The sequence below is a fragment of the Penicillium samsonianum genome (assembly GCF_028829775.1).
Source record: "Penicillium samsonianum strain IBT 33392 chromosome Unknown utg000007l_segment0_segment0, whole genome shotgun sequence".
Lineage (NCBI taxonomy): Eukaryota > Fungi > Ascomycota > Eurotiomycetes > Eurotiales > Aspergillaceae > Penicillium > Penicillium samsonianum.
Window position 1 is genome coordinate 1,890,292 of NW_026643265.1, and position 22,969 is coordinate 1,913,260.

The following is a 22,969-nucleotide window of genomic DNA, read 5'->3' on the forward strand; positions in this document are numbered from 1 at the left end:
ACTATAAAATGATTTTTGATGCCAAGACAAGCATACATTGAAGGAAAAGGCACACAGTTACACTACGCGGCTAGATTAACGACACGCTGACTAATTCACCCCCACACCCGTGGACCTAACCTTGGAAAGCAGCGGGTATCCTCGACTCGATCAACGACACTGATTAAATAGATGATCAATCCACACGAATAGCAGCCCCTCCTTCTTCCGAAAAACGGAGATAGGTTCTAGCCAAAATCATCATTATGACTTTAGTGGCTATAGGGGCGTGCTACCTAGACACAATTCTAACGTGAGTTCTTTCCGCTGTATCTTAAGTTGCTTTGCGTTTGGAGAGTCTAGTATTCACATGCTCTGGTCAGTACCCCCCATTACCCAGGTGAAGATGAGAAGCTTCGTGCATCCAGGATCAGTCGCCGGCGTGGTGGAAACTGCCCAAATACTCTCGAAGTTCTAGGGCAATTGTTACAATATGGGCCATCGAGTGCCGAATCATCCCTGAATCTCATTACTGTCCTTCCCTCCAAAACATCAGTGGCATCTCAGCAAATTCAATCGAGCTTAGGTAATATGGTTCGTCTAGATAATTGCATTTATCGAGAGATATTCAGTGAGCCAGCTTCCAGTTACATCATTGCCAGCCAGGCCACCTGTAGTAGGACGATCGTCAATTACAACGAGCTGCCCGAAATGACTCGCAATGAGTTCGCAACTGCTGTTGATCCCCTACGTGATGTAACCGATCGACCCTGGTTTCATTTTGAGGTGCGTTAAATATTGGCGAGGTGCTCAGCTGGTCACGAATCATGCTAACTTGAACTCAGGGCCGTGCACCAGATGTAACCTTGGAATGTATTCATTATCTCCGGGAGAATTTTCCAGGGGCTAAAATCAGTGTTGAGGTGGAAAAGGCAGGCCGGCCAGGATTGGAGGAGCTTGCAGACGTGGCAGATGTTGTTGTCTACTCGAAGGGCTGGGCCCAGGTGAGATTTTTTCTTCGCCTTCTTTCAAGCACATCTAATATCTGAGCAGAACAATGGATATACATCCGCTGAGGATTGCTTGCGAGATCAATCATCGAAGACAAGCCGAGCGTAGGCTTTTCTGTCCAAGTCCCCAGAGAAATAATCTAATCTATCGTTTATAGATCCTTGCTATGCTGTACTTGGGGTCATGACGGGGCTGCAGCACTTGAACCAAAGACTGGCAACTTTGCTCATGTCCCGGCGCATACTGAAGAAGTGGGAGTTGCCGAGTGAGTTTTGAGCTTTCTGGTGTATTACAACACAAATAAGCCTATACTGACAGTCTGTAGCACCATCGGGGCTGGAGATACATTCAATGCTGGCTTGCTATACGGTCTCGTGTACCGGGGTCATGATTGGGATTTCCGAAAGATATTAGAATTTGCAAATCTTATTGCCGGCTTGAAGGTCACGCAAGAGGGCTTTTCAGACCTGCAAAGAGCATTAAACTTTCCATCATATTAACGCGCCTTTTACTTAACCGAATTCTGTCAGATCTCCAAATTCACCAAATTAAAGTCAAGTATTCTGTCAATGCACCAGGTTGCCAATTTGTACCTACTTTTGGAATAAGAATGGTCATGGTCTAAAATAGTTTAATGTTCTGTTGTTGATTCAATTTGGACAATATGGGCAATATGAATGGAATGAAAGATATATATTTTGACAGAATGGGAGACTTTCTAGACTTTTTTCGTTCGTTGAACTTCAGTCTACTTCTTAGAGTGATTTTAGGCAGACAAGTTCTAAGGTGGCAAGTATGAAACAGTACATATAGAGTAGATCACGATTCCCAAAATCATAAAGCAAGGTGGTGTAAAACACCAACGAAGGTGGACGAAGTATCGCATTTGAAGGTTGGCAGGAAATTAGGGCGGTGAACAACGGCAGATAAGCTGGTAGCCCACCTGGCACGTGACACAGCAAGGTTCAGGGCGGTGGAAAACAAAAAATATTCTGCCATCAACTTTTTGATCTCGGCCTTCTTTTGCACGATCAATTTCAATTTCATTTTGACACAAACAACAGTCACCATGGCATCAGTTTACAAGAGTGTCTCAAAGAAGGCGGCTAGACAGCCCGCCGAGGATATGTCCGACGAGGACATCGAGATGGAGGAGCTCCTCAATGCGGAAGACGACACCACCGATAGCGAAGAGGAAGATTCCGACGATGGCGAGGCGGCTGAGGTTGTGAAGAAGCAGCTTGCTTCTGGATTCATGCCCAAGACCCGAGTACTTATCTTGACATCCAGAGGCGCTTCCTACCGGTATGAATATTGCGCCTTGAGATATGCTGAATGAGTTTACTGATCTGACAATTTGCTTTTTTCTAGCCACCGACACCTCATGTCCGATATCTGCGGCCTCCTCCCCCATGCCCACAAAGAGACTAAGCTCGACACGAAAAAGAAGGCCGCTGGATACAACCTCCTCCTGAACTCTCTCGCTGACCTGCACTCGTGCAACGTTATCTTCTTCCTCGAGGCCAAGAAGAACGGCCAGGATCTTTATCTCTGGCTTTCACGCCCTCCTAATGGTCCCACTATCAAGTTCCACCTCAACAACTTACACACAATGGGCGAGCTCGGCGCTGGATTCGCAGGGAATTGCCTGAAGGGCGGCCGCGGCTTGGTCGTGTTCGATCGCTCCTTCGACGAGCAAGGCCCGGATATGGGCGCTCCCGGTAGTGAATACCGTGCGCTTGTTCGGGAGATGCTGCGCGGAGTTTTCTGTGTGCCCAAGCGTGGTGTCAGAGGCATGAAGCCATTCGTCGACCGCATCATTGGTATCTTTGGAGTGGACGGCAAGATCTGGATTCGCGTTTATGAGATCCGCGAGTCTGAGGCTGGCAAGAAGAAGGAGGGCGAGGAGACTGTCAAGCCCGTACCAAAGGGCAAGGACAACGCCCTGCCCGAGGTTTCTCTGGTCGAGATTGGCCCCCGCTTCGTTCTGACCCCTATTGTCATTCTTGAAGGCAGCTTTGGTGGACCCGTCATTTACGAGAACAAGGAGTACGTCAGCCCCAACCAAGTCCGTAGCGACATCCGACAGGGCAAGGCTGGGCGTTACTCCCAGCGCCGAGACGGCCAGACTGATCGTGTGGCCAAGCGCTCCGATCTTGGACTGTCCGAGAACTCTGTGCGGAAGGTGGATGCGTTGGACACAAGGAAGCTGTTTGCATAGGGGGTTTATGTTTTTGTTTCGTCGTGCTATTTCTAGACTTGATATCCCTCGGGATGATGTTTCGACTACATGTGTATATTTGATGCGACGCTTTCATCATGGTCCGTTAAGGCGTCGGGGCAAAGTCTCATCCTGGTTAATTTCAAAAGTTGATTATTTCTATCTGTTCTTTGATTTTGCCTATTTCATTGCCATTTGGAGAGCTTTTTCTTCAGAATAACTGGAAGGCAGGTTGGTTGGACCTAGTGGACGCAAGGGGCAACATTAGCTAAGCGTCATATAAAGCCCTCGACGCCATCGCCCCAACCCTGTCTGTCTTTGCCTCCTGACACCATCTATCATGGCATCATTCTTGTTGGCTAGCCCTACATGGCTACAAGGAGGTTGCTCGTCCAATATGTTTACTCTTGATCCCACGCTGTATCTTTCTTCTGTTAGCCCCAACGGCGGGGTCCATATTCAATAGGTCCACCGTACGCGCGACAAGTCCACGAGTGTTGATTGCTTCCATTCGTGACAACACTGTCCAACTTGATTCATACATAAATACTCGGAAATTAACCGTCTTATCTCTTTCAAATTATCTTATACAAATAACAACCTCTCATCAGGTAAGTCATTATTCATTGACACCCTATGAGTCATTCTAATGGTGTTGTTCTTTACAGCAACAACATAGATATTTCCATCATGCGAATTGATCATCTTGCAACGGAGCTTCTGCTCCATATATTTCGTTCATGCGACTCAGTCTCCGATGTCTTGAATTTATCAGTCATCTGCCGTCGACTTCACCGCGTCCTCAACTCAACAAGCAAACTGCATATCCTAGCCAGTGTCGCGGAGACCGAATTTGGTCCGCTCGACGATATCATTCAAGTGGTGACGCAAAACGAGAGCCAGCCCGCTCATCTCATTCGACATGCGTCTATGTCTGATCCCCTTCTAAAACAAGTCATCCAGCTCGGCATGGTGGCGCGAAAATGGGAGACGATCTACCCGTTTAAGAAGTGGAAGGTAGACTTCGAGAATCGTCGCTCGCTCACCGATGAAGAGCGAGTACGGCTGCGCCGCGCAGTATACCGGCTATGGCTGTATCACAGTGCATTCCATTCTCGTGTTTACGATCGCCACTCTCGTAGTCTTCGCCATGTGGTGTTGGAGCGCGCTCAGTTACTCCACAACTGGTCCACCCAAGAGCTGGCCGAGATTGAGGACTTGCGCCTCGTCATGGGTGATATTGTCCAGAATCATATATGTCCTAGTAATGGGACTATTCAACGCAAATTCCGCAAGCGTTATCCAGACAGCATCCAGCAACTCTCGTTCAATATCCACCTCAATTATCCTCCGCTTTCAACTACTTCTCTGTCTTCGCATGATCACTCCTTGGTTCAGAAAGGCCCTGATGCCTCGATTCAACAATACTTTCATACGGCTCACCCAAGTAATTATGCCGAGTCGCCAGCCAAATACCGGTCTCGGTTTCGCAATGACCTTTCCCATGACCCAGGGTATGAAGGTTGGGGTGACGAGATCCCACATTACTATATTATGCAGGACATGCTGAAGCTCGATCCTGGTCAGATAATATGGTTGCGCGACCATGCTTTGCTGAAGGAACAGGTAGAGGAATACGTCTGGTCTCTAGGGGAATGGTTCCGAAACAACGGTGAAACATTTGGTGACACGTTGGAATATGTCATGAATGAACGTGGGCTTGAGGTTGGGGAATTTCGATCTGCAGTGGCTGGTCGTGACATGGGCATTGTCCTAAACTAGATTTATGCTTGTTGACCTTTTGAATTTATCGAAATTCATGTGCATGGACTTGTTTTTTTTTTGCGTAACATACCATATATGTAAAAGTCTACATGAGCTTAACCAAGTATTCGAAATATAAGAGATTCTGTCGCTGTAAATCGACGATCTACTCTCCTAGCAAGCGTTGTCCATCCACGGGTGGACACACACACGCTACTTATTAATACGGCGCTAAAAGGCTGGCCCCGATAAATAAATTGGCCTGTGGAGCACGTGGACCCTATCTTCAATGACACGAGGCATCGACACTGTCTCCTTGATAGCATAGCATGACTACAACATTGTACAATTCTACTAAAATGGTTGGAATGAATATACGAATTTCAGAATTTTCATACAAAAGCCACGCAGACGCAATGTTAGACGCCCAACCAAGCTGTGTTCACCATCGTAGAAACATATCAAGCACACCGGTTGGGCGAACAGAAAAAAAAGGGGATCAATTTCGTTGAGGACCACGGGGAAAAACGAACAAAAAAAAAAAGGACCGAAGAAGGGGAATCCGGCAGCCGGTAACATCAATTCCAGTAAACCCTTATTTTCCCGTGTGGTTTCTCTAACAGATCCCGCCTGTGTATCATCTTTGTAGCCGTCGAATTTCAGACTCTAACACAGATCAAGACCATCTCAATGTCACATCGCAAAAGAAGACTCGTGGCAGTCGGTGCATCGTCCTTGCGAAGGGTAATCTAACAGCAGCCCGGCTTCTGCTCGCTATCTTGCTTGCTGGGGTCGATAACGGGACGGCGGTCGAGGACCTGCTGGCCACCCTCTCCGGAGTCGAGAGCCTTGCTGGAAACAATGCGGTAGATTTCTATCGAAATTAGCATTCTGTGCCAAATTCTAATGAATCGACAACCAACCTGTAAGGATGTTCTGGAAGGCCAGCTCAACGTTGCTGGCATCAAGGGCGGAGGTCTCAATGAATGAAAGGTTGTTCTCGCCTACTAAATGTCAGCCCACACAATGAAACTGGTCGTCGGGAAACGCACTGGCGAACTGCTTGGCCTCTTCTGTGGGGACCGCACGCAGGTGGCGCAAATCGCTCTTGTTACCAACGAGCATGATGACGATGTTCGAATCGGCGTGATCCCGTAGCTCCTTCAACCACCGGTTGACATTCTCGTAGGTCTGGTGCTTGCTAATATCGTAAACGAGGAGGGCGCCGACAGCGCCACGGTAGTAGGCAGAAGTAATCGCACGGTAGCGCTCCTGACCAGCGGTATCCCAAATTTGTGCCTTGATTGTCTTCGAGTCGACTTGAATGGACCGGGTCGCGAACTCCACACCGATCGTTGACTTCGAGTCCAGGTTGAATTCGTTGCGGGTGAAACGACTCAAGAGGTTGGATTTACCAACACCGGAGTCTCCAATAAGCACCACTATTCACTCCACAATACCTCCGCGGTCAGTGTCGGGGTCTTTTAGGAGGGGGCACAAGGGGGGATGGTGGATAAGACGAGGGCGGGCATCATCATCAGGTGGCGACGTTACCTTTGAAGAGAAACTGTGGGGAATATCATCATCAGCATATAGTTCTGAGACATGGAGGAGCTCGTCGTCCCAAATCAACTCACGTCATATTCGTCGTTGGCCATTTTGAATGTGATCGAGCTAGTAAAGCTCGAAAGGTGGTATCAAAGTACAGGTAAACGTGGCGGGCAAGTGAAGACCGAGGGGTGTACTTGGAGACTTTGAGAGGGCGAAAGTCAGATATGTCAGTACAGAGCTCGCAGCAGGCAGAAAGAAAACCAAGGGAGCACACACACGGGAAGTAATACAGAATCAGCAGGGGATAGTCAGTGATACTTGGGGCCGAGTGTCTCTCCTTAATCGTGCCTCCCCCCAATTGTGGATTAGCGTGGAGATCACGTGGGTTGGCGTTTGACGCGCGGGCGGTATCTTTTATCAATGGGCAGTAACTATCAACTTTCTTGTTCTTGCTCTTGCTCGCCTTACTTTTGCTTTTGCTATTATCTGCGTGCTTTTTTCCCTTCGTCTTTACTGTATCCAATGAATATGAACTACGGTAGGCATTCGCTCTATCTCGATTCCCCTTAAGCCCCGTAATTCAAAGTTTCAACTCGAGCACCGTCTTGCTGTACCTTGGACATGGGGGATTGCACGCTGCACAATGAAGGATTTGTTGACTTAATTTGCTAGGCTACTACAATGGCGTCTGATTTTGAAATGAATAATGCCTCTGATCGAAGTGGAATTGGTGATGCAGATTCCCTGGCATCTACCGCAGAAAGTGAAGAGGCAGCGGAGTACCTCGTCAATGACATCCATGCGGAACGGAGTCTCTACGTAGAACCGGATTCTGAGGATGATGAAGGAGTCTTTGTCACTCAGTATTTGGTCGAGTGGGCTGGGTACAGCATGGACAGGTGCAGTTGGGAGCCGAAGGAGATGTTTACTTCGGAAGAGACCCTAGACGGCTGGGAAGAGAAGAAAAAGCAGATCGCGGAGGGCAGGCTGCCTCGCTTCAATCTCAAGTCATGGGAGAAGCATATGGCTTTGTTGGAGAAGAAAACAAAAAAGCGAAAAGAAGATCGAAGGCGCAAACGAGAGCAAAGGGCACGACAGAAAAGCCCCCCTCAGGCTGAATCATCTCGACTGGCCAATCCCGACATCATAGATGCCCATGAGCCCGAAGCAGGTATTACATCTCGCAGAGCTCCCAGTCGCCTATCCGTGGATTCCACCGCTTCGGCCTTAGTTGTTCCAGCTGAAACCCCACCGCCATCAAAAAATGTGGCTCGCCAATCGCTGCAACAAATAGCACCTCCAAGATCAGCTACCTCCATTGCGCAAACACCCCGGAGCAATCCTCCAGGGACAACAACCTTAGTTGCACCTGTCGAAACAACCCAAAGCAAGCTTCCAAACTCGCGACTTTCTCAGCTCGCAAAGAAACTTACTGCCAAGCACAAACCCCCGGCGCGCCAGACAAGCCCCCCACAAGCAGCAAAGCCAACATTGTCTTCTTTTGGTACGGGCCCGGGGGCCAAGCGCGCATATCGTGAGAACAAATGGAACGAACGAGCACCGGATTTGTCACAAATGGAGCTGATGAAGCCCTCTGAATTTCCACCAAGGACGAACATAGGCGCCACCACCTCAGTGGTTGGCCCATCTGTAACAAGTCCCAAATCCCCGGAAGCCCAAAGTCAACCTGCTTCTGGGAATTCAGTCAGCTTGACCGGTCCACTAAAGACCCATACAGGTCAAACAAACGATAAAGCTACAAAGCAACCACAGAAACCCGTTGTTCTCGCGCCCTCGTCAGTCATGGCTCCCCCAATGTCTCGCTCTTCGAACTTAGGCTCCACTGCGTCAGTTTCCTCGTCGGCTGTGTTGTCTGGCCCCACTGCACCGTTGAATCTAGAGAGACTTGTTGGCCCTGTAGATTCCACTATCTCTATTTCCTCGCAGGCTACCCAACCAAAGTCCTTTCCACAGCCCAACCTCACCCAGCCTGCAGCTTCCGCAGATTCTATTGTCTCTACTTTCTCGCCGCCAGGTGAGGCTCCTTTGACGAATCCTGCTGGGCGGTCAACATCTGCCGTTACTGCGCCCTCGGAAGCTCCCCGTCCCCCATCACAAGCCAATATCGACAGGCCTACCGGTCCTTCGGCCTCTGCCAGCTCAGTCTTCCCTCCAGTTGTTCATTCGGGAGTCCGTACGGAGGCTACTTCAGTGAAACCTGCTGTACTCTCGGGTTCTAACATTTCTGCTTTCCCACCAGCCATTCCAACCAAGCCCCGTGCAATGGCCAATTTTGAGAGACATACTGAGAATCGAGACTCGCAAGACAGCCGCGAGACAGTCCGACGCTGGGACACCTATAGGCCGGACTCACCCAGACAGCCTAACAATACAATCGTGGCTGATACCTACCGACCGTCAGAGCTCTCTCGTCGCTCATCACCCTCTCGATGGTCATCTCCACCCCGACGGTCACCACCCTATCGACGATCACCACCCTCCCGAAGGTCACGGTCACCGCCCTCTCGAAAGTCATCGCCCCCTCGTCGACCATCAGAGCTCCCCCATCGGTCACCGCCCCCCAGTCGACCGTCAAGGCCTTCTATCCGTGGTATGAGTGATCGTTACGCCCCTCGTAGCAGCCCACAACCCAGCCTTTCCATCGCGGAACAAATTGCAAGAATGCCGGTGCGTGATAGCTGGGCGCCCGGTTGCGTCAGGATTAGTAAATACTTTTGCAACCAAGCCCTGGGAGAGATTCTTGTCCACGTATTTATCGGGCCCGACAAGAGACCGCGTGGTGCTTTCAGATTATGCGGCATCCGTTCGGATGTGAAGCAATCTCTGATCTCGGCTAAGAACCCAAAAACACACCAAGTCGAGGTTTGGTTTAAGCATCTGTGCACAGTCAGAGAGTACGAAAGATTGTGCGAATCTAGTGTCAGTATCAGATCCATAAATTTATCTCTTATAGAATGCTAACATTGGCTATAGGAGATAAATTCCGTACTGAGTACCGGCTGGGTCGAGGGCTTCAGCGACACCAACGAAAATTTATTTCATCTAGCAGAGGATCTGCGAAAGGACGACCTCATCGCCATTCACTATCCTATAGGGAAAAGAAATGGACCGAGAAATATTGTCTGGGTTGCTTGGTCATGTGGGTCACAGGAATTCAAGTTTCCACATCCTGATGAGGAAGTGCCACCTGGCGTTCCTCTACTCGTAGCCGCTCGCACTATGCTCGCACCGATCGAAGCTCTAGGGGCAAGTGGACCTAGCCAGCTTAGTGGACAACCGAATGGCTTTTTGCCAGATACTACATCGCTTTCACTGCGCGTCGAGCCGTCTAGTGCAGATGAGGGCCTGTCGAACTTCCACTATGATATGAGAATGGGCGGATCCGTGCAATCACAAGAGACGCCGGCCCCAGCGGCGGCCCAAATCTTTCCTCCCACAAGTGAATTCAAGGATAATTCAATTTGCGCTAACCCCCAACCCCAAGATAACCACGCGGTTCAAGCGGCTGAAGCGGTTCAAGCGGTTGAAAAGTTCATGAAAGCCCACAAAATCAATGTGGAAGAACTTGCGACAATCGAGGAAGGCGGAAAAGTATCAAAGGCAGGTATTTTCTACTTGCACTTTCCTCTAGGAAATGAAGAAATACAAAACGAACTGCAGCTTCTGCAGGTACACTTGAGGTACCATGAGAAGATTGTTTTCACAAGCGACAGCCCCGGAGATTGGGCAAAATTTGTGCAAAACAGCAGACAGGGCGTGGCCATAGTATGTGATCGATATTTTTACACGTTCTCAATTGCCCAAAAAACTAATCAAGAGCAGTTTCACGAATCATTCGCCGGATATGATACGTTACAGCCTCCACTCAATTCTATCCTTCCAACCAACTCGTTCAATTTCTGGATTGTTCGCATGCACAGAGCACTTGAATTAGTTGATCCCCGTTATTGCTCACCGAGTGACCGCCATCTACGCATCTTTCCATATGGCGGTGTCATACTTCTTACCGAAGATGTATTGACAGACCTAAAGGGGGTGGCGGTCACTCTCCAATGGATTCGGAGTGCAAACAAGCACAAACGCAAATCTTGGACGTTGATGCTCCCCCCTGGGATACTTGAATGGATCGAAAGGAGACTCGGCGATGAAAATCACTTGCAAGATCATGGACTGTATGTCATACCTCTTTACCGCTATTTGGCTCAAGCTTCTAACGAACCTAAATGTAGCCTGCTGCTCATTCACACGTTGATCATCAAGAACAACGTCATGGACCCTCGCGCAGCCTTGTTCGATAAAGCTAGTCTACACCCTGACTCAAAAAGCAACGTCATCGCACCCTCTCTTAATGAATACGGTACTCGCACAGAGCATCACGACCTCAAAATCAAGGACAAAGTTGAACGCGACGCAGACCATCTGATCGAATTCTTCGCAGGGTGGTCACTGATCAACATACCACGTTTCCGGAACTTCGTCGCTGTCACATCTCTCGGTGCTCCCACTGGGGCACGGTGGGACAAATGGGGCCATATGACTGTCATGCGAGGTGGTTTCGGCCATTTCTTTAAACGGTTCAAAATAGACTCGGTGGCCCTCATGGCCTATCTGTCAGGTGGTCCCACGATACGGCCTTCTACTGGCCAAGCAGCTCCCCCGACAACCGTGACCACACCCCGGACGCCTAATTTGGCATCTCACAACTCCAACGCCTCTATTCAATCTACCTTCACAGGCAGCCCAAACGGTAATGACATGAACAAGTACCCTGCTCCCTACAAGTGATCCTTGCGAAGTTCCGACCAAAGCAGGTTACGCCACACATACGTATGGTTGCTCTCATATTCTCCTCCTCTTGCAAAATCTTTTATGATACCCCGGTTAGTTTGTTCTTGTATGTATTATGCCTAAAAAGCTATGAGGCCATGAAATGAACCCACACTCTGTACAGATCTACCTAGGAGACTTCTAGTCATTTATATTAGTTTTGTCCAGTTACATTTCAAATTGAGACTCAACACTCCTATCAGTAATAGAAGACCTATGATACGAACGTTCGGAGATTCCAAAAGTAAAGATTTGCTAAACTGCACGCTAACTGCCGCCAATGCAACTGGGTTACGAAGGACAACACCCGAAAAGATATAAATATGTAGTCACCGGGGATGAGATGAAGGCATACCATTTACTTACACTCAACCAGTCGCTCGATTCTGGTACTCCGGGACGTTCGACGCATTGGAGCCATCCGCATCATCTTTCGGTTTCGTCTTTTGATCCTGGTCTTTCTTTTCCCCGCGAGTCTTTGCTTCCCACTGACTTTCCTCGGCGGAAATCATAGCATGGAAACGTCCGCCCTGTCCACGGGCAAGGTAGATAGGCGGTTCCTTGCGCTCGGCCACGGCCTGGGTCACGAGGACGAATTTCACGCTCGAGCCGGGCGCTTCGAACATGGCGTCACTGAGAATGGTCTCCATCTCAGTTCGCAGCGCGCGTGCGCCGGTGCCCATTGCGAAGGCATTTTCGGCGACTTTGTGGAGTGCCGGTGTGGTGAAGCGCAGCTCGATACCCGAGAGGGAGAACAGGGTCGTGTATTGGGCTAGAAGGGAGTTGCGGGGTTCGGTTAGGATGCGCATAAGTAGGGGTTGAGACAATGCAGAGAGAGCGGCGGTAACGGGAATCCTGCCGATCAGCTCTGGGATGAAGCCGTAGCTTTGCAGGTCTGAGGGTGTTAACAGGTCGAGTGCGTTGAAATAGGTTGGCTCGGCGCTAGTACCGGCTGGCGAGGTAGAGGAGAAGAAAGGGAGGTGCTTCTTATACAGCGCTTCTTCCTCAGACCCTGGGAGGATTGGAAGTGGCTGGTTGGTAGAGATATTTGGCGAGCCAGGAAAATCACTAGTGTTTGAGGCGGTCCGAACTGGCTGACCAAAGCCTATGGATCCACGGGATATTCGATCCATGATAGCTTTGTGTAGTCCGACGAAGGCGCCAGAGAACACGAACAAAATGTTGTCCGTACGCACATTGTACACTTCTCCCTTGGCGGCTGGGTTGGGGTTGTTGGGTTGGAATGACCCATTTCCCAAGGGACTGTTGGAGGGATAGCTATTCGGGGCACTATTTGCGCGGGGATTCTTCTCTGGCTTGGCCTGGACCTGCACAGTTGTGCCTTCAATGATCTTCAGAAGCGCCTGTTGTACTCCTTCGCCACCGACATCTTTGCCATGACTAACCTTCGCGGCTGCAATCTTGTCCACTTCGTCGAGGACAATAATTCCACGCTCTGCCTGCTCCACGTTGTAGTCTGCAGCTGCCAAAAGTCGGTGAACACACACTTCGGCGTCCTCTCCAATATAACCGGCTTGGGTGAACACAGTGCAGTCGGAAATACTGAAAGGCACAGAAAGCACCCGAGCAAGGGTCTTTGCCATAAGTGTCTTTCCCACACCTGACGGACCAAGTAACAAAATATTGGACTTTTCCAGCTGTAGCGGTGACGTATCGGCGAAATCCGCTTGCTCCAAGGGGGTGTTTGGGCGCGCGTTTGGGCGGGATTTGGGGGCTTGAGGTATGCTGGTAGTCTTCTGCACGCCTGTGATATCATCTGCTGTATCGAAGAATGAGTCAGAAAATGAGCGACAGTATCAAAAATCAATAGGTGGTATACCGTCTAAGGGATGAATCTCGAGTGCTTCCCTCCGCTGACGCTTCGCAAGAGCCTCGGCTGCTTCTTCCTCCCGGCGCACTAACTCTTGCACGCGCTGGTAGTGATTGTACACAGCGACACTGAGTACTTTCTTTGCACGATTCTGACCGACGACATATTGATCAAGATATTGCTTTAAGACTTTCGGCGTAATGCGGGGGACGCCAAAGGCCGGGGTTGACCCTAATGGCCCGGGAGTAGGGAGTCCAGTTTCATAGCTACCAGTAAATGGCTGAGTTGTGAATTCTGACCGGTTGAATTGAGACAATGTCGGAAATGTGGTGGAGGAGCTAGACAGTTGGCGTGTCGACCAGCTGTATGATTGAGGAAGCCGACACCGGACAATGTCACGACTAGCCAAGGTGGCCGGTAGGCGACGCTGTAAATGCCGCCACAGCATTGCTGGGCGCCAGTAAAACACAAGAGGGTTATGAGAGACGGATAGAGAGCCCTGAAATCACAAAGTAAAGGAAGGACCTCGAGAGGATTGGAGAGCAATGGATCAGATACCGGATAGCTTCCCCCGCAGGTGATCTTATCTGATGAGTCATCAGGCCGATGAACACCTGGGCAGGTGGTCCGGCTATTCACGGATAAATTCAGCTACAATTGAACATACTAAGTAACTATGTCGATGCACTCAAAGTAAAGCGAGGGCTATATTTGGTGCTCGAGGCCTAAAATATCTATGTCCCAATGTTCTTGCAGGTCGTACCTGCTGAAGGCCAAACCCCAAGTCATGGCAACACTCAAATACAGCGCAACTACGTAGATCCATAATTCTCCATAGTAAGATTGGGAAATAACACCCAAACACAAGAAGTCCCGTGTCGAATATTCGGTGACCGATTACGGCACGCCCGTTGAGCAAACTGCACATAGTAACTTCTAGTGTAATCCTCCAGTAGCCTCAAAGACGGGTGTACATTTCGCAGCCACATAGTGGCAAATGGAGCAGTCACACCAACAAAATCGACAGTGCTGTCAACCCAGCGTGAAGAGAAACCATTACCGATCTGGCGATTGCACGAAGTTGAACCACTCATGCAACACAGGGTTGCACGGCGGTATGCCGTCAACAATAATGCCACAGTTGTCAGATCCATCTGATTCGATCCGTGAAGGGCGACAAGATGGGCGCTTATCTCAATAAAGCAAATGTGCAGGAGTCTGGTCTTCAACAATCATTCCGAGAAGACAACAATCCTCATCTCTACATTTCCAAGCAGGTATGGGATCCGAGGGGAATTTCCATCTCCCGGAAGGGTTGAGCAGCGAAGATTTGGATGATGCGGAATTGTGCTTGAGAAGATAAGCTGGCTAGAAAGCTAGCTTTCAATATTTGAGCTGTTGCAAATTCAGTTCTGATTCCTACGTGTGGAAAGAGTGAAAAATAGGAAAATAGAAGCAGCTCTTTCATGACAATGATGGGTATTTGGTTATTGGTCTCTAATGTCGAGGGCAGTTCGATGGCATCCGTGGCCCCGGAAGGCGTTGTATTCCCCAGGAATACAGGAAGATTTGAACCGCAAGAGCTGCTTGGAACCGGGTGTAGATTTCACCGTTCAGATCCAATAGAAGCTGATTCGATCGTGTTTTGGTTGAGCGCAGTACACTCCGGTGTATTCGCCTAACTCAACTTAGAAGAGTTCTTTGGATGCATTTTTTCACGCCATTGCCGGAGTTCACTTGTTAAACAAATATTCACGGCTAGCAGCAACCACAGTGGTAGCTCGGTCATTGACCGAGATATTTTTATTTTCATCCTGGCCACTCTTATTTATTCGCCTTGAACACAGGCTGCTGTTCCATCGTCTGTGAGATGAAGTTACGGAGGGCCGACCACCGACCGGCCGTCGGGTTCGACTCGGTGCTCGCCTCGCCATTGTTAACAGCTGGGGCTGATGTGATGTTGGACATCTCGGTCAGGTTCTTGTTGAAACGGTCTCGCTCCAATCTCTCGAGTTTTTCCCGGCGCTTCAGGGCACCTGGCTTGTGTCTCAGGGTCTTCTGCTTGATCACATTCACTTGACTGGCGGCATCATTGGATTCTTCAGCCTCGGGCAAGGCATCGGCCAAAGATTCGAGGTTGGCGACAAGTTTTTTTGATGCACGTCGACGCTTGGGAGTCTTTTGAGAATTTTTCTCGATCTTAGACACGAGGGCAGCATGCTTGATCTGACGTTTATCCCTCTTGCTCGTGCGAAATTCGTCACCAAAGACACTGGGTTTGGCTATCGCGCCTCTGCCCGAGGCAGTTTTCGTCATTGTTGATTTGCGAATGGGAGCCTGTGAAGATAGAACGATAATTAACCGGCTGAAAGTGGAACAAGATAAGTAATAATGCAGCTTACCATGTTGACATGTGAGATCTACAGCGGGGAGCAACGAAAAGACGAAATTGCGACGGGAAAAGGGAAACCCCGTCGACTCCAATTGTTCACCGCCTGCATCCACTCTCCCCACTGTTTTTCCCAGGAACTCAACGCTGTTTGGCTCTTCAAGTCAAATAATTAGTCCATGTATGTGTCAAAAAGGCTAAAAGAAAAAGAAAAAAAGATAATAACAAAGTTCTCGTGCGCTAAATTGCCTCTCCGAAATTCGACGGCTTTCCGGTGACATCAGAAGTCGTGGTCAGAAGGCAATCCCGAAAGGCTGAAATTATTCTCCCAACACGATAACTTGTATGGATATACGTCTCAACCTACGTCGGATCTGCGTTCCTCACACCTCTACCATATTTCGACCTCGGTCAGCCACCCGGATCCAGACCCGATTCATATTTCCACATTTGCCCCCGCCGACTTCTTTGCCTTTTAAATCCACCTTCTCCGGACCACTTTCCCGCAGATCGATTGTTTCTTCTACACACATCATGGGTTCCCTCGCTCCTCATCAGCGCAAGCACAAGATCACGGTGGTGGGTTCCGGTAACTGGTAAGAGCTCAGTCCTTAAAAGAACGGTGGATTTTTGTTAATTGTGGTTCGATAGGGGCTGCGCCATCGCTAAAATCGTTGCCGAAAATGCCGCCAGCAACCCCGACCTCTTCGAGGAGAAGGTAGAGATGTGGGTATTCGAGGAGAATGTCGAGGTTCCGACGACTTCTAAGAACTACAATGCCTCACTTGCCGGCCCTCAGAAATTGACTGAGGTGATTAACAATGTCCATGAGAATGTCAAGTACCTCCCAGGAATCCAGTTGCCAGTCAACCTGTACGCCAACCCGTCCCTCGAGGATGCGGTGAAGGACAGCACACTTCTCATCTTCAACCTGCCCCATCAGTTTATCATTAAGACCTGCGAACAAATCAAGGGCAAGATCCTCCCCTACGCCCGTGGCATCTCTTGCATCAAGGGCGTGGACGTCAACAGTACAGGTATCCACCTCTTCTCAGAGACCATTGGCAGAATCCTGGGCATCTATTGTGGTGCCCTGTCTGGTGCAAACATCGCCAATGAGGTCGCCCAAGAGAAGTGGTCCGAGACCAGCATCGCCTACGATCCCCCACACATGGACTCCCGGGTCCCCACTCCCCAGCGGTCGCCTTCTTCCTCCACAACCAACTTAGTGGAGTTCCAGCACAAGGACACTTCGGGTCAAATCTCGGAGGTTAAGCTGCAGGCCCTGCCGTCAGAATACCCCCCTGTCGACCATGCCGTGCTGAAGACCCTCTTCCACCGCCATTACTTCCACGTGCGTGTTGTCAACGATGTTGCCGGTGTGTCTATCAGTGGCGCTCTTAAGAACATTGTTGCTCTGGCCGCTGGCTGGGTTGTCGGTATGGGATGGGGTGATAACGCCAAGGCGGCTATCATGCGCGTGGGCTTGATGGAGATGGTCAAGTTCGGAGACGCGTTCTTCGGCGCCACGATTGACAACCGCACCTTCACCGACGAGAGTGCCGGTGTGGCAGACTTGATCACCAGCTCCAGCAGTGGTCGCAACTTCCGGTGTGCCAAGTACAGTGTTGAGCGCAACCAGCCTATCGAGGAGATCGAGAGGACTGAGCTCAACGGACAGAAGTTGCAGGGTACCCTGACTGCTATAGAAGTCAACAGCTTCCTGAAGAACCAGGGCATGGAGGATGAGTTCCCTCTGTTCACTGCTGTTTTCCGTGAGATCTCCCCCCTGTCTGCCATGTGACTGCTCGATCCAAGCTAACATTGCACAGGTATTTTGGAGGGAACTATGAAGGTCGAGGAGATTCCTTCTTACATTGAGCGGTAAAAAAAAGTCCTAGTGTTCTTTGCTTTTATGTTTGACTTACTTATCAAAACGTTCGGTTCCCGTATAGCCCCCCTCAGGCCCGAGCCCCGATTTCTGCATCTCAAAATTCCAATGGCGAGGATGATGGCGCTCGGTTCACCGCTGCACGATTATAATTAGGGCTGGGATTGGGTATTGGACATTGCGTGTATAGACTTTCATGACCTGTATTTATGAATTGCATGCGGATTATATTCTAGACATTTGATTTTGAATCTAAGACTGTTCGATTCGTGCATGGACTACAACGTGTACAAAATGCAAGTACATAGCACATCCATGGATCCATATGAGATGTGTTGACAGAAATACCAAGGAAAATGGATGATGTCATTCCCCGCGCGGTCTGGGCTTTCTCCAGGAACATACGAGGGGAACGCTGGGTCCCTCTCTGCCCCGACTTTTCATTCCCTGCTTTTCAATTCCTTTTTTTTTTCTTCTTTAATATTCTCTGAAGTCTCACTTCTCTGTCCTTCACTATCGCAGTGAAAGTAGGGTGAATCCTTCCAGATTCTTCTGTGCTCTCACAATCTGTTAGTTTAGATCCGGATTCATCCAATCGTTATCGACCCGTCGCAATGGCCTCCCCACGTCAGGTTTATTTGCTTCCATTGAAGGATGACGGTTCTCCAGACGTGCCCGGTGGGTACATTTACCTGGCCCCTCCGCCCAAATCTGGATACGTGCTTCGGTTCATCATCGAGGGAACGAGCTCCATTTGCCGACAAGGCAGTCTCTGGGTGAATATCCCCGAGGAGGGAAAGCCCTTCGAACGTTACTCATTCCGGGAGTTCAGGTAGATCTTCCCAGTTCTTCCTTATATGTTGTGTAATTTGAGAGTGGCGGTTGCTGAACAGAAGTAGACTGCAGCCCAACTTCAATGAGAACATCCAGATCGATATCCCCGTGACATTCGCGGGAGCCTATGCTTTCTACACAACATTCTCTCCGCTGCCCGAGTTCTCAGTCGAGGAGGTGTCTGCCCCGAAGCCGACTCAGACCCCTGTTCACTACATTGATGTGTCGCCCAAACTTACCCTTCAGGGGAAAGACTTGCCGCTCAATGCACTCTCTATTTTCTCGATGATCTCAAAGTTCATGGGTCAGAACCCCACAGACTGGGACAGACACCTTCGTGGAATTGGTCAACGGAACTACAATATGGTTCATTTCACACCCCTCATGCAGCGTGGCTCGTCCAACTCGCCCTATAGTATTTTTGATCAATTGGAATTCGACAGCGCGTTTTTCCCTAATGGAGAGGATGATGTCGCTTCATTGGTCGCGAAGATGGAGAAAGATTATGGCCTTCTCACATTGACTGATGTGGTCTGGAACCACACAGCTAATAATAGCAAGTGGCTGGAGGAGCATCCCGAGTCTGGATACAGTGTGGAGACCGCGCCATGGCTGGAGGCAGCCCTTGAGCTGGACTCGGCGCTTTTGAAATTTGGCGAGAGCCTCCAGGATGTCGGTCTTCCGACAGAGTTCAAGACGGAGGAAGATCTGGTGACAGTCATGAACGCGGCGCGCAAAGAAGCCATTGATGGAACTCGTCTATGGGAATTTTATGTTCTCGACGTGAAGAGTGACGTTAAGAAGATTCTGGACGAATGGATCAATGCAAACATTGATCCTGCGCTCGTCGAACGGGACGAGATGCAGCAGTTCAAAAACTGGTCGCTCACGCAACAAGCCAACGTTCTCCGAGAGCTTGGAATTCCATCCGTCAGGCAGGTTCTCGGACGTTTTGGCCGCACCGTCGACCCAAGCTTTGGAGCAGTTGCTTTGAATGTGCTTTTTGGGGATTACAATGAGGGACACACCAACCTCGCCGAGGTTGAAGACTCCTTGTCCCAGCTCCTCGATGAGGCCAATTTACCATTCTACAAAGAATATGATGCAGACGTTGATACTATTATGGACCAACTGTTCAATCGCATCAAGTATCTCAGAATTGAAGACCATGGTCCTAAGATGGGTCCTGTCACCAAGAAAAACCCATTGATTGAGACTTACTTTACCCGCCTTCCTCTCAACGATGTCACGAAGAAGCACGACCCCAAAGCCCTGGCTTTGGTCAATAACGGTTGGATCTGGAATGCCGACGCCATGAAAGATAATGCCGGGCCCGATTCCAGGGCCTACCTACGCCGCGAAGTTATTGTGTGGGGTGATTGCGTAAAGCTTCGATACGGATCCTCTCCCGAGGATAGTCCTTTCCTCTGGGACTTTATGACGCGGTATACCCGCCTTATGGCCAAGTTCTTCAGTGGTTTCCGAATTGATAATTGCCATTCGACGCCACTAGTGGTTGCAGAATATTTGCTGGACGAAGCTCGCAAAGTCCGGCCTGACTTGACTGTGTTTGCGGAACTCTTCACGGGCTCGGAGGAGGCCGACTATGTCTTCGTCAAACGCTTGGGCATCAATGCTCTGATTCGCGAGGCTATGCAGGCTTGGAGCACAGAAGAGCTGAGTCGCCTTGTTCACCGTCATGGTGGTCAGCCAATCGGTAGCTTCGAAATGGATTTACCTTCTGCTGGCAGTAGTCATGCCATTGCGTCAGCTAGGTCTGGCAAGACTGACGAAAGGATCACTCATATTCGGCCCTGTCCAGTGCCGGCCTTGTTTATGGACTGTACCCATGACAATGAGCTGCCTGCCCAGAAGCGCGACGCCAGGGACACTCTTCCAAATGCTGCCCTTGTGGCAATGTGTGCCTCCGCGACTGGAAGTGTGATGGGCTACGACGAGGTGTATCCCAAACTCATCGATCTCGTCCACGAGACTCGACAATACGCCTCTCACTCCTCTGATTCCGAGAGTCTGGTTGTTGGATCTGGAGAGGGCGGGATTGGTGGTGTCAAGAAGCTTCTGAATGAACTCCACACTATGATGGGAGTTGAAGGCTATGACGAAACTCACATCCATCACGATGGTGAGTTCATCACTGTCCACAGAGTCCACCCCAAAACCAGAAAAGGTATCTTCTTGATCGCACATACCGCATTCCCCGGCAATGAGAGTGGCGCCATTCTCGCTCCTACTCATATTGCCGGTACCAGTGCCAAGAATATCGGAACGTGGCAGCTTGAGGTTGATGCCAACGATGAAACAAAGGCGAAGGTCCTGGCAGATGACAAGTACTTGAAAGGTCTTCCCAGCCGTACCCATGACATAGAAGGCACCAAGATCGAGCAAAACGACAAAGGTGTCAAAATCTCCGTACTGGGATCTCTTGTTCCTGGGTCTATCGCTCTTTTTGAGACATGGATTCCCGGCGCAGATCATGCCGATGGGTTTGAAAACAACCTCGCTAATGGCGCGGACGACGCATTCTCTGAGCTCAGCTTGGTTGATCTGAACTTTGTGCTATACCGGTGCGAAGCTGAAGAGAGAGACTCTAGCGACGGTCAGGATGGCATTTACACCATTCCAAAGCATGATCCTATGGTCTATGCTGGTCTTCAGGGCTGGTGGAGTGTCCTTGAGGATATCATCAAGTATAACCAACTAGGCCACCCACTCTGCGATCACCTGCGAGAGGGTCAGTGGGCTTTGGATTACATCATTGGTCGCATGGAGAAGGCGGCTTCCAAGGAAGGATATGTTGCCTTGAAAAAGCCTGCCGCATGGCTTCGTGAGAAGTTCGACACGGTCCGCAACTTGCCCAACTTCCTTTTCCCAAGGTATTTCGCAATCATTCTGCAGGTTGCATACAATGCTGCGTGGAAGAGAGGTATTCATCTCCTTGGAGACAATGTGCGGCACGGCCAGGAATTCATTCATCAATTGGCTATGGTCAGCGTTCAGCAAACTGGCTATGTGAAATCCGCATCCTTGTGGCCCACCAAGATGGTCCCCAGTCTTGCAGCCGGACTACCTCATTTTGCAGTTGACTGGACAAGATGCTGGGGAAGAGATATCTTCATCTCTATCCGTGGCTTATTCCTTTGCACTCAACGGTTTGATGATGCTAAGGAGCATATTATCGCTTTTGCGAGTGTGCTCAAGCATGGCATGATTCCCAATCTGCTGAGCAGCGGAAAATTGCCAAGATACAATTCTCGGGATTCCGTCTGGTTCTTCATGCAAAGTATCCAGGACTTCATTGAAATGGCACCCAACGGCATTGATATCTTGCAAGAGAAGGTTCCAAGACGATTCCTGCCTTATGACGACACTTGGTTCCCCTTCGATGATTCTCGGGCATACTCTCAGTCTCCGACTCTTCTTGAATGCGTGCAGGAAGTGTTCCAAAGACACGCTTCTGGCATGTCTTTCAGAGAATACAACGCTGGTCCCGATCTTGATTGTCAGATGAAGCCCGAAGGTTTCCAGATCGACGTTAAGGTTGACTGGGAAACGGGTCTGATTTTCGGTGGCAACCAGGATAACTGTGGTACTTGGCAAGACAAGATGGGAGAAAGCACTAAGGCTGGAAACAAGGGTTTCCCTGGCACTCCCCGCGATGGTGCTGCTATCGAGATCACCGGTCTCGCCTACAGCGCTCTGGCGTGGCTGGCACGTCTCTACAAATCGAAGTCGTATCCTCATGAGGGTGTGGATATCGGCGATGGTAAGAAGATTACTTTTGCTGAATGGGCCCGCAAGATCAAGGACAACTTCGAGCGGTGCTACTTTGTTCCCCTCGATCCCAGCGAAGATAGTCAGTACGACGTGGACGCGAAAATCGTCAACCGCCGAGGAATCTACAAGGATTTATACAAGTCTGGCAAGCCCTACGAAGACTACCAGCTCCGTTCCAACTTCCCCATCGCGATGTCAGTCGCTCCAGAGCTATTCACGCCCGCAAAGGCTCTCGTCGCTCTATCGATTGCCGACTCCGCAATTGTGGGCCCTGTGGGCATGGCGACACTGGACCCATCCGATCTCAACTACCGTCCAAACTACATCAACTCCGATGACTCTGATGACTTTGCAACTGCTAAAGGTCGCAATTACCATCAGGGTCCGGAGTGGGTCTGGCAACGTGGTTATTTCCTCCGTGCTCTATTGCATTTCGATCTCCTGCGCCGAAAGACGCCCGAGGAACGAACTGAATGCTTCCAGCAAGTCACCCGACGACTTGATGGTTGCAAGAAGGCATTGCGGGAGAGCCCTTGGAAGGGGCTAACAGAGTTGACGAACAAGGCTGGGGAGCACTGTAATGATTCGGTGAGTTACTTTCGTCTTGATATATTTCTCACTTTGTACAATACTAACCAAAAATCTAGTCACCCACGCAATCCTGGTCCGCAGGATGTCTGCTTGACCTCTACTATGACGCATCGAAGCATTCCTAGATTTGGTTTTGGCCTTTGGATACACGACTAATTAGATAATCACATCGCATATTAGATATCATGCATTGAGAGATTTTTTCCAGCGTTTTAACTAGACTCATGGTTGCACCGCGTTATTTTATTGCAATTTAAACTACAT

General features: G+C 49.8%; 9 protein-coding genes across 9 annotated transcripts; 6 read left to right on the forward strand and 3 right to left on the reverse strand.

The window, feature by feature from the left end:
* Window positions 1-245: 245 nt before the first annotated feature.
* N7471_011557 (uncharacterized protein) lies at window positions 246-1,490 on the forward strand (the record flags this gene model as incomplete). Its single annotated transcript, XM_057284276.1, has 6 exons — window positions 246-292; window positions 363-765; window positions 825-983; window positions 1,033-1,094; window positions 1,148-1,255; window positions 1,316-1,490. 6 exons carry the CDS (start codon window positions 246-248, stop codon window positions 1,488-1,490), a joined length of 954 nt encoding a protein of 317 aa, XP_057130542.1.
* A 569-nt stretch (window positions 1,491-2,059) lies between these two features.
* Window positions 2,060-3,211, forward strand: N7471_011558 (ribosome biogenesis protein BRX1; the record flags this gene model as incomplete). Its single annotated transcript, XM_057284277.1, has 2 exons — window positions 2,060-2,295; window positions 2,362-3,211. The coding sequence occupies 2 exons, from the start codon at window positions 2,060-2,062 to the stop codon at window positions 3,209-3,211; spliced, it is 1,086 nt and encodes a 361-aa protein (XP_057130543.1).
* Window positions 3,212-3,901: 690 nt separating this feature from the next.
* N7471_011559 (F-box protein) lies at window positions 3,902-4,993 on the forward strand (the record flags this gene model as incomplete). The annotated part of the gene is made up of 1 exon (XM_057284278.1): window positions 3,902-4,993. The coding sequence occupies one exon, from the start codon at window positions 3,902-3,904 to the stop codon at window positions 4,991-4,993; it is 1,092 nt and encodes a 363-aa protein (XP_057130544.1).
* A 731-nt stretch (window positions 4,994-5,724) lies between these two features.
* Window positions 5,725-6,633, reverse strand: N7471_011560 (Rab family GTPase; the record flags this gene model as incomplete). Its single annotated transcript, XM_057284279.1, has 5 exons — window positions 5,725-5,849; window positions 5,899-5,979; window positions 6,028-6,417; window positions 6,530-6,542; window positions 6,613-6,633. 5 exons carry the CDS (start codon window positions 6,631-6,633, stop codon window positions 5,725-5,727), a joined length of 630 nt encoding a protein of 209 aa, XP_057130545.1.
* A 574-nt stretch (window positions 6,634-7,207) lies between these two features.
* Window positions 7,208-11,332, forward strand: N7471_011561 (uncharacterized protein; the record flags this gene model as incomplete). Its single annotated transcript, XM_057284280.1, has 4 exons — window positions 7,208-9,466; window positions 9,521-10,312; window positions 10,370-10,719; window positions 10,777-11,332. The coding sequence occupies 4 exons, from the start codon at window positions 7,208-7,210 to the stop codon at window positions 11,330-11,332; spliced, it is 3,957 nt and encodes a 1,318-aa protein (XP_057130546.1).
* A 222-nt stretch (window positions 11,333-11,554) lies between these two features.
* N7471_011562 (putative ATP-dependent Clp protease) lies at window positions 11,555-13,739 on the reverse strand. The gene is made up of 2 exons (XM_057284281.1): window positions 13,215-13,739; window positions 11,555-13,154 (listed from the first exon to the last, which is right to left on the reverse strand). The coding sequence occupies exons 1-2, from the start codon at window positions 13,651-13,653 to the stop codon at window positions 11,743-11,745; spliced, it is 1,851 nt and encodes a 616-aa protein (XP_057130547.1). The 5' UTR covers window positions 13,654-13,739; the 3' UTR covers window positions 11,555-11,742.
* A 148-nt stretch (window positions 13,740-13,887) lies between these two features.
* Window positions 13,888-15,695, reverse strand: N7471_011563 (FAM207/SLX9 family protein). Its single transcript, XM_057284282.1, has 2 exons — window positions 15,608-15,695; window positions 13,888-15,542 (listed from the first exon to the last, which is right to left on the reverse strand). The coding sequence occupies exons 1-2, from the start codon at window positions 15,608-15,610 to the stop codon at window positions 15,030-15,032; spliced, it is 516 nt and encodes a 171-aa protein (XP_057130548.1). The 5' UTR covers window positions 15,611-15,695; the 3' UTR covers window positions 13,888-15,029.
* A 44-nt stretch (window positions 15,696-15,739) lies between these two features.
* On the forward strand, window positions 15,740-17,721 carry N7471_011564 (glycerol-3-phosphate dehydrogenase family protein). The gene is made up of 4 exons (XM_057284283.1): window positions 15,740-16,190; window positions 16,246-17,369; window positions 17,427-17,478; window positions 17,550-17,721. Exons 1-4 carry the CDS (start codon window positions 15,940-15,942, stop codon window positions 17,635-17,637), a joined length of 1,515 nt encoding a protein of 504 aa, XP_057130549.1. The 5' UTR covers window positions 15,740-15,939; the 3' UTR covers window positions 17,638-17,721.
* A 378-nt stretch (window positions 17,722-18,099) lies between these two features.
* On the forward strand, window positions 18,100-22,830 carry N7471_011565 (putative glycogen debranching enzyme Gdb1; the record flags this gene model as incomplete). The annotated part of the gene is made up of 3 exons (XM_057284284.1): window positions 18,100-18,317; window positions 18,385-22,702; window positions 22,762-22,830. The coding sequence occupies 3 exons, from the start codon at window positions 18,100-18,102 to the stop codon at window positions 22,828-22,830; spliced, it is 4,605 nt and encodes a 1,534-aa protein (XP_057130550.1).
* Window positions 22,831-22,969: the final 139 nt, after the last annotated feature.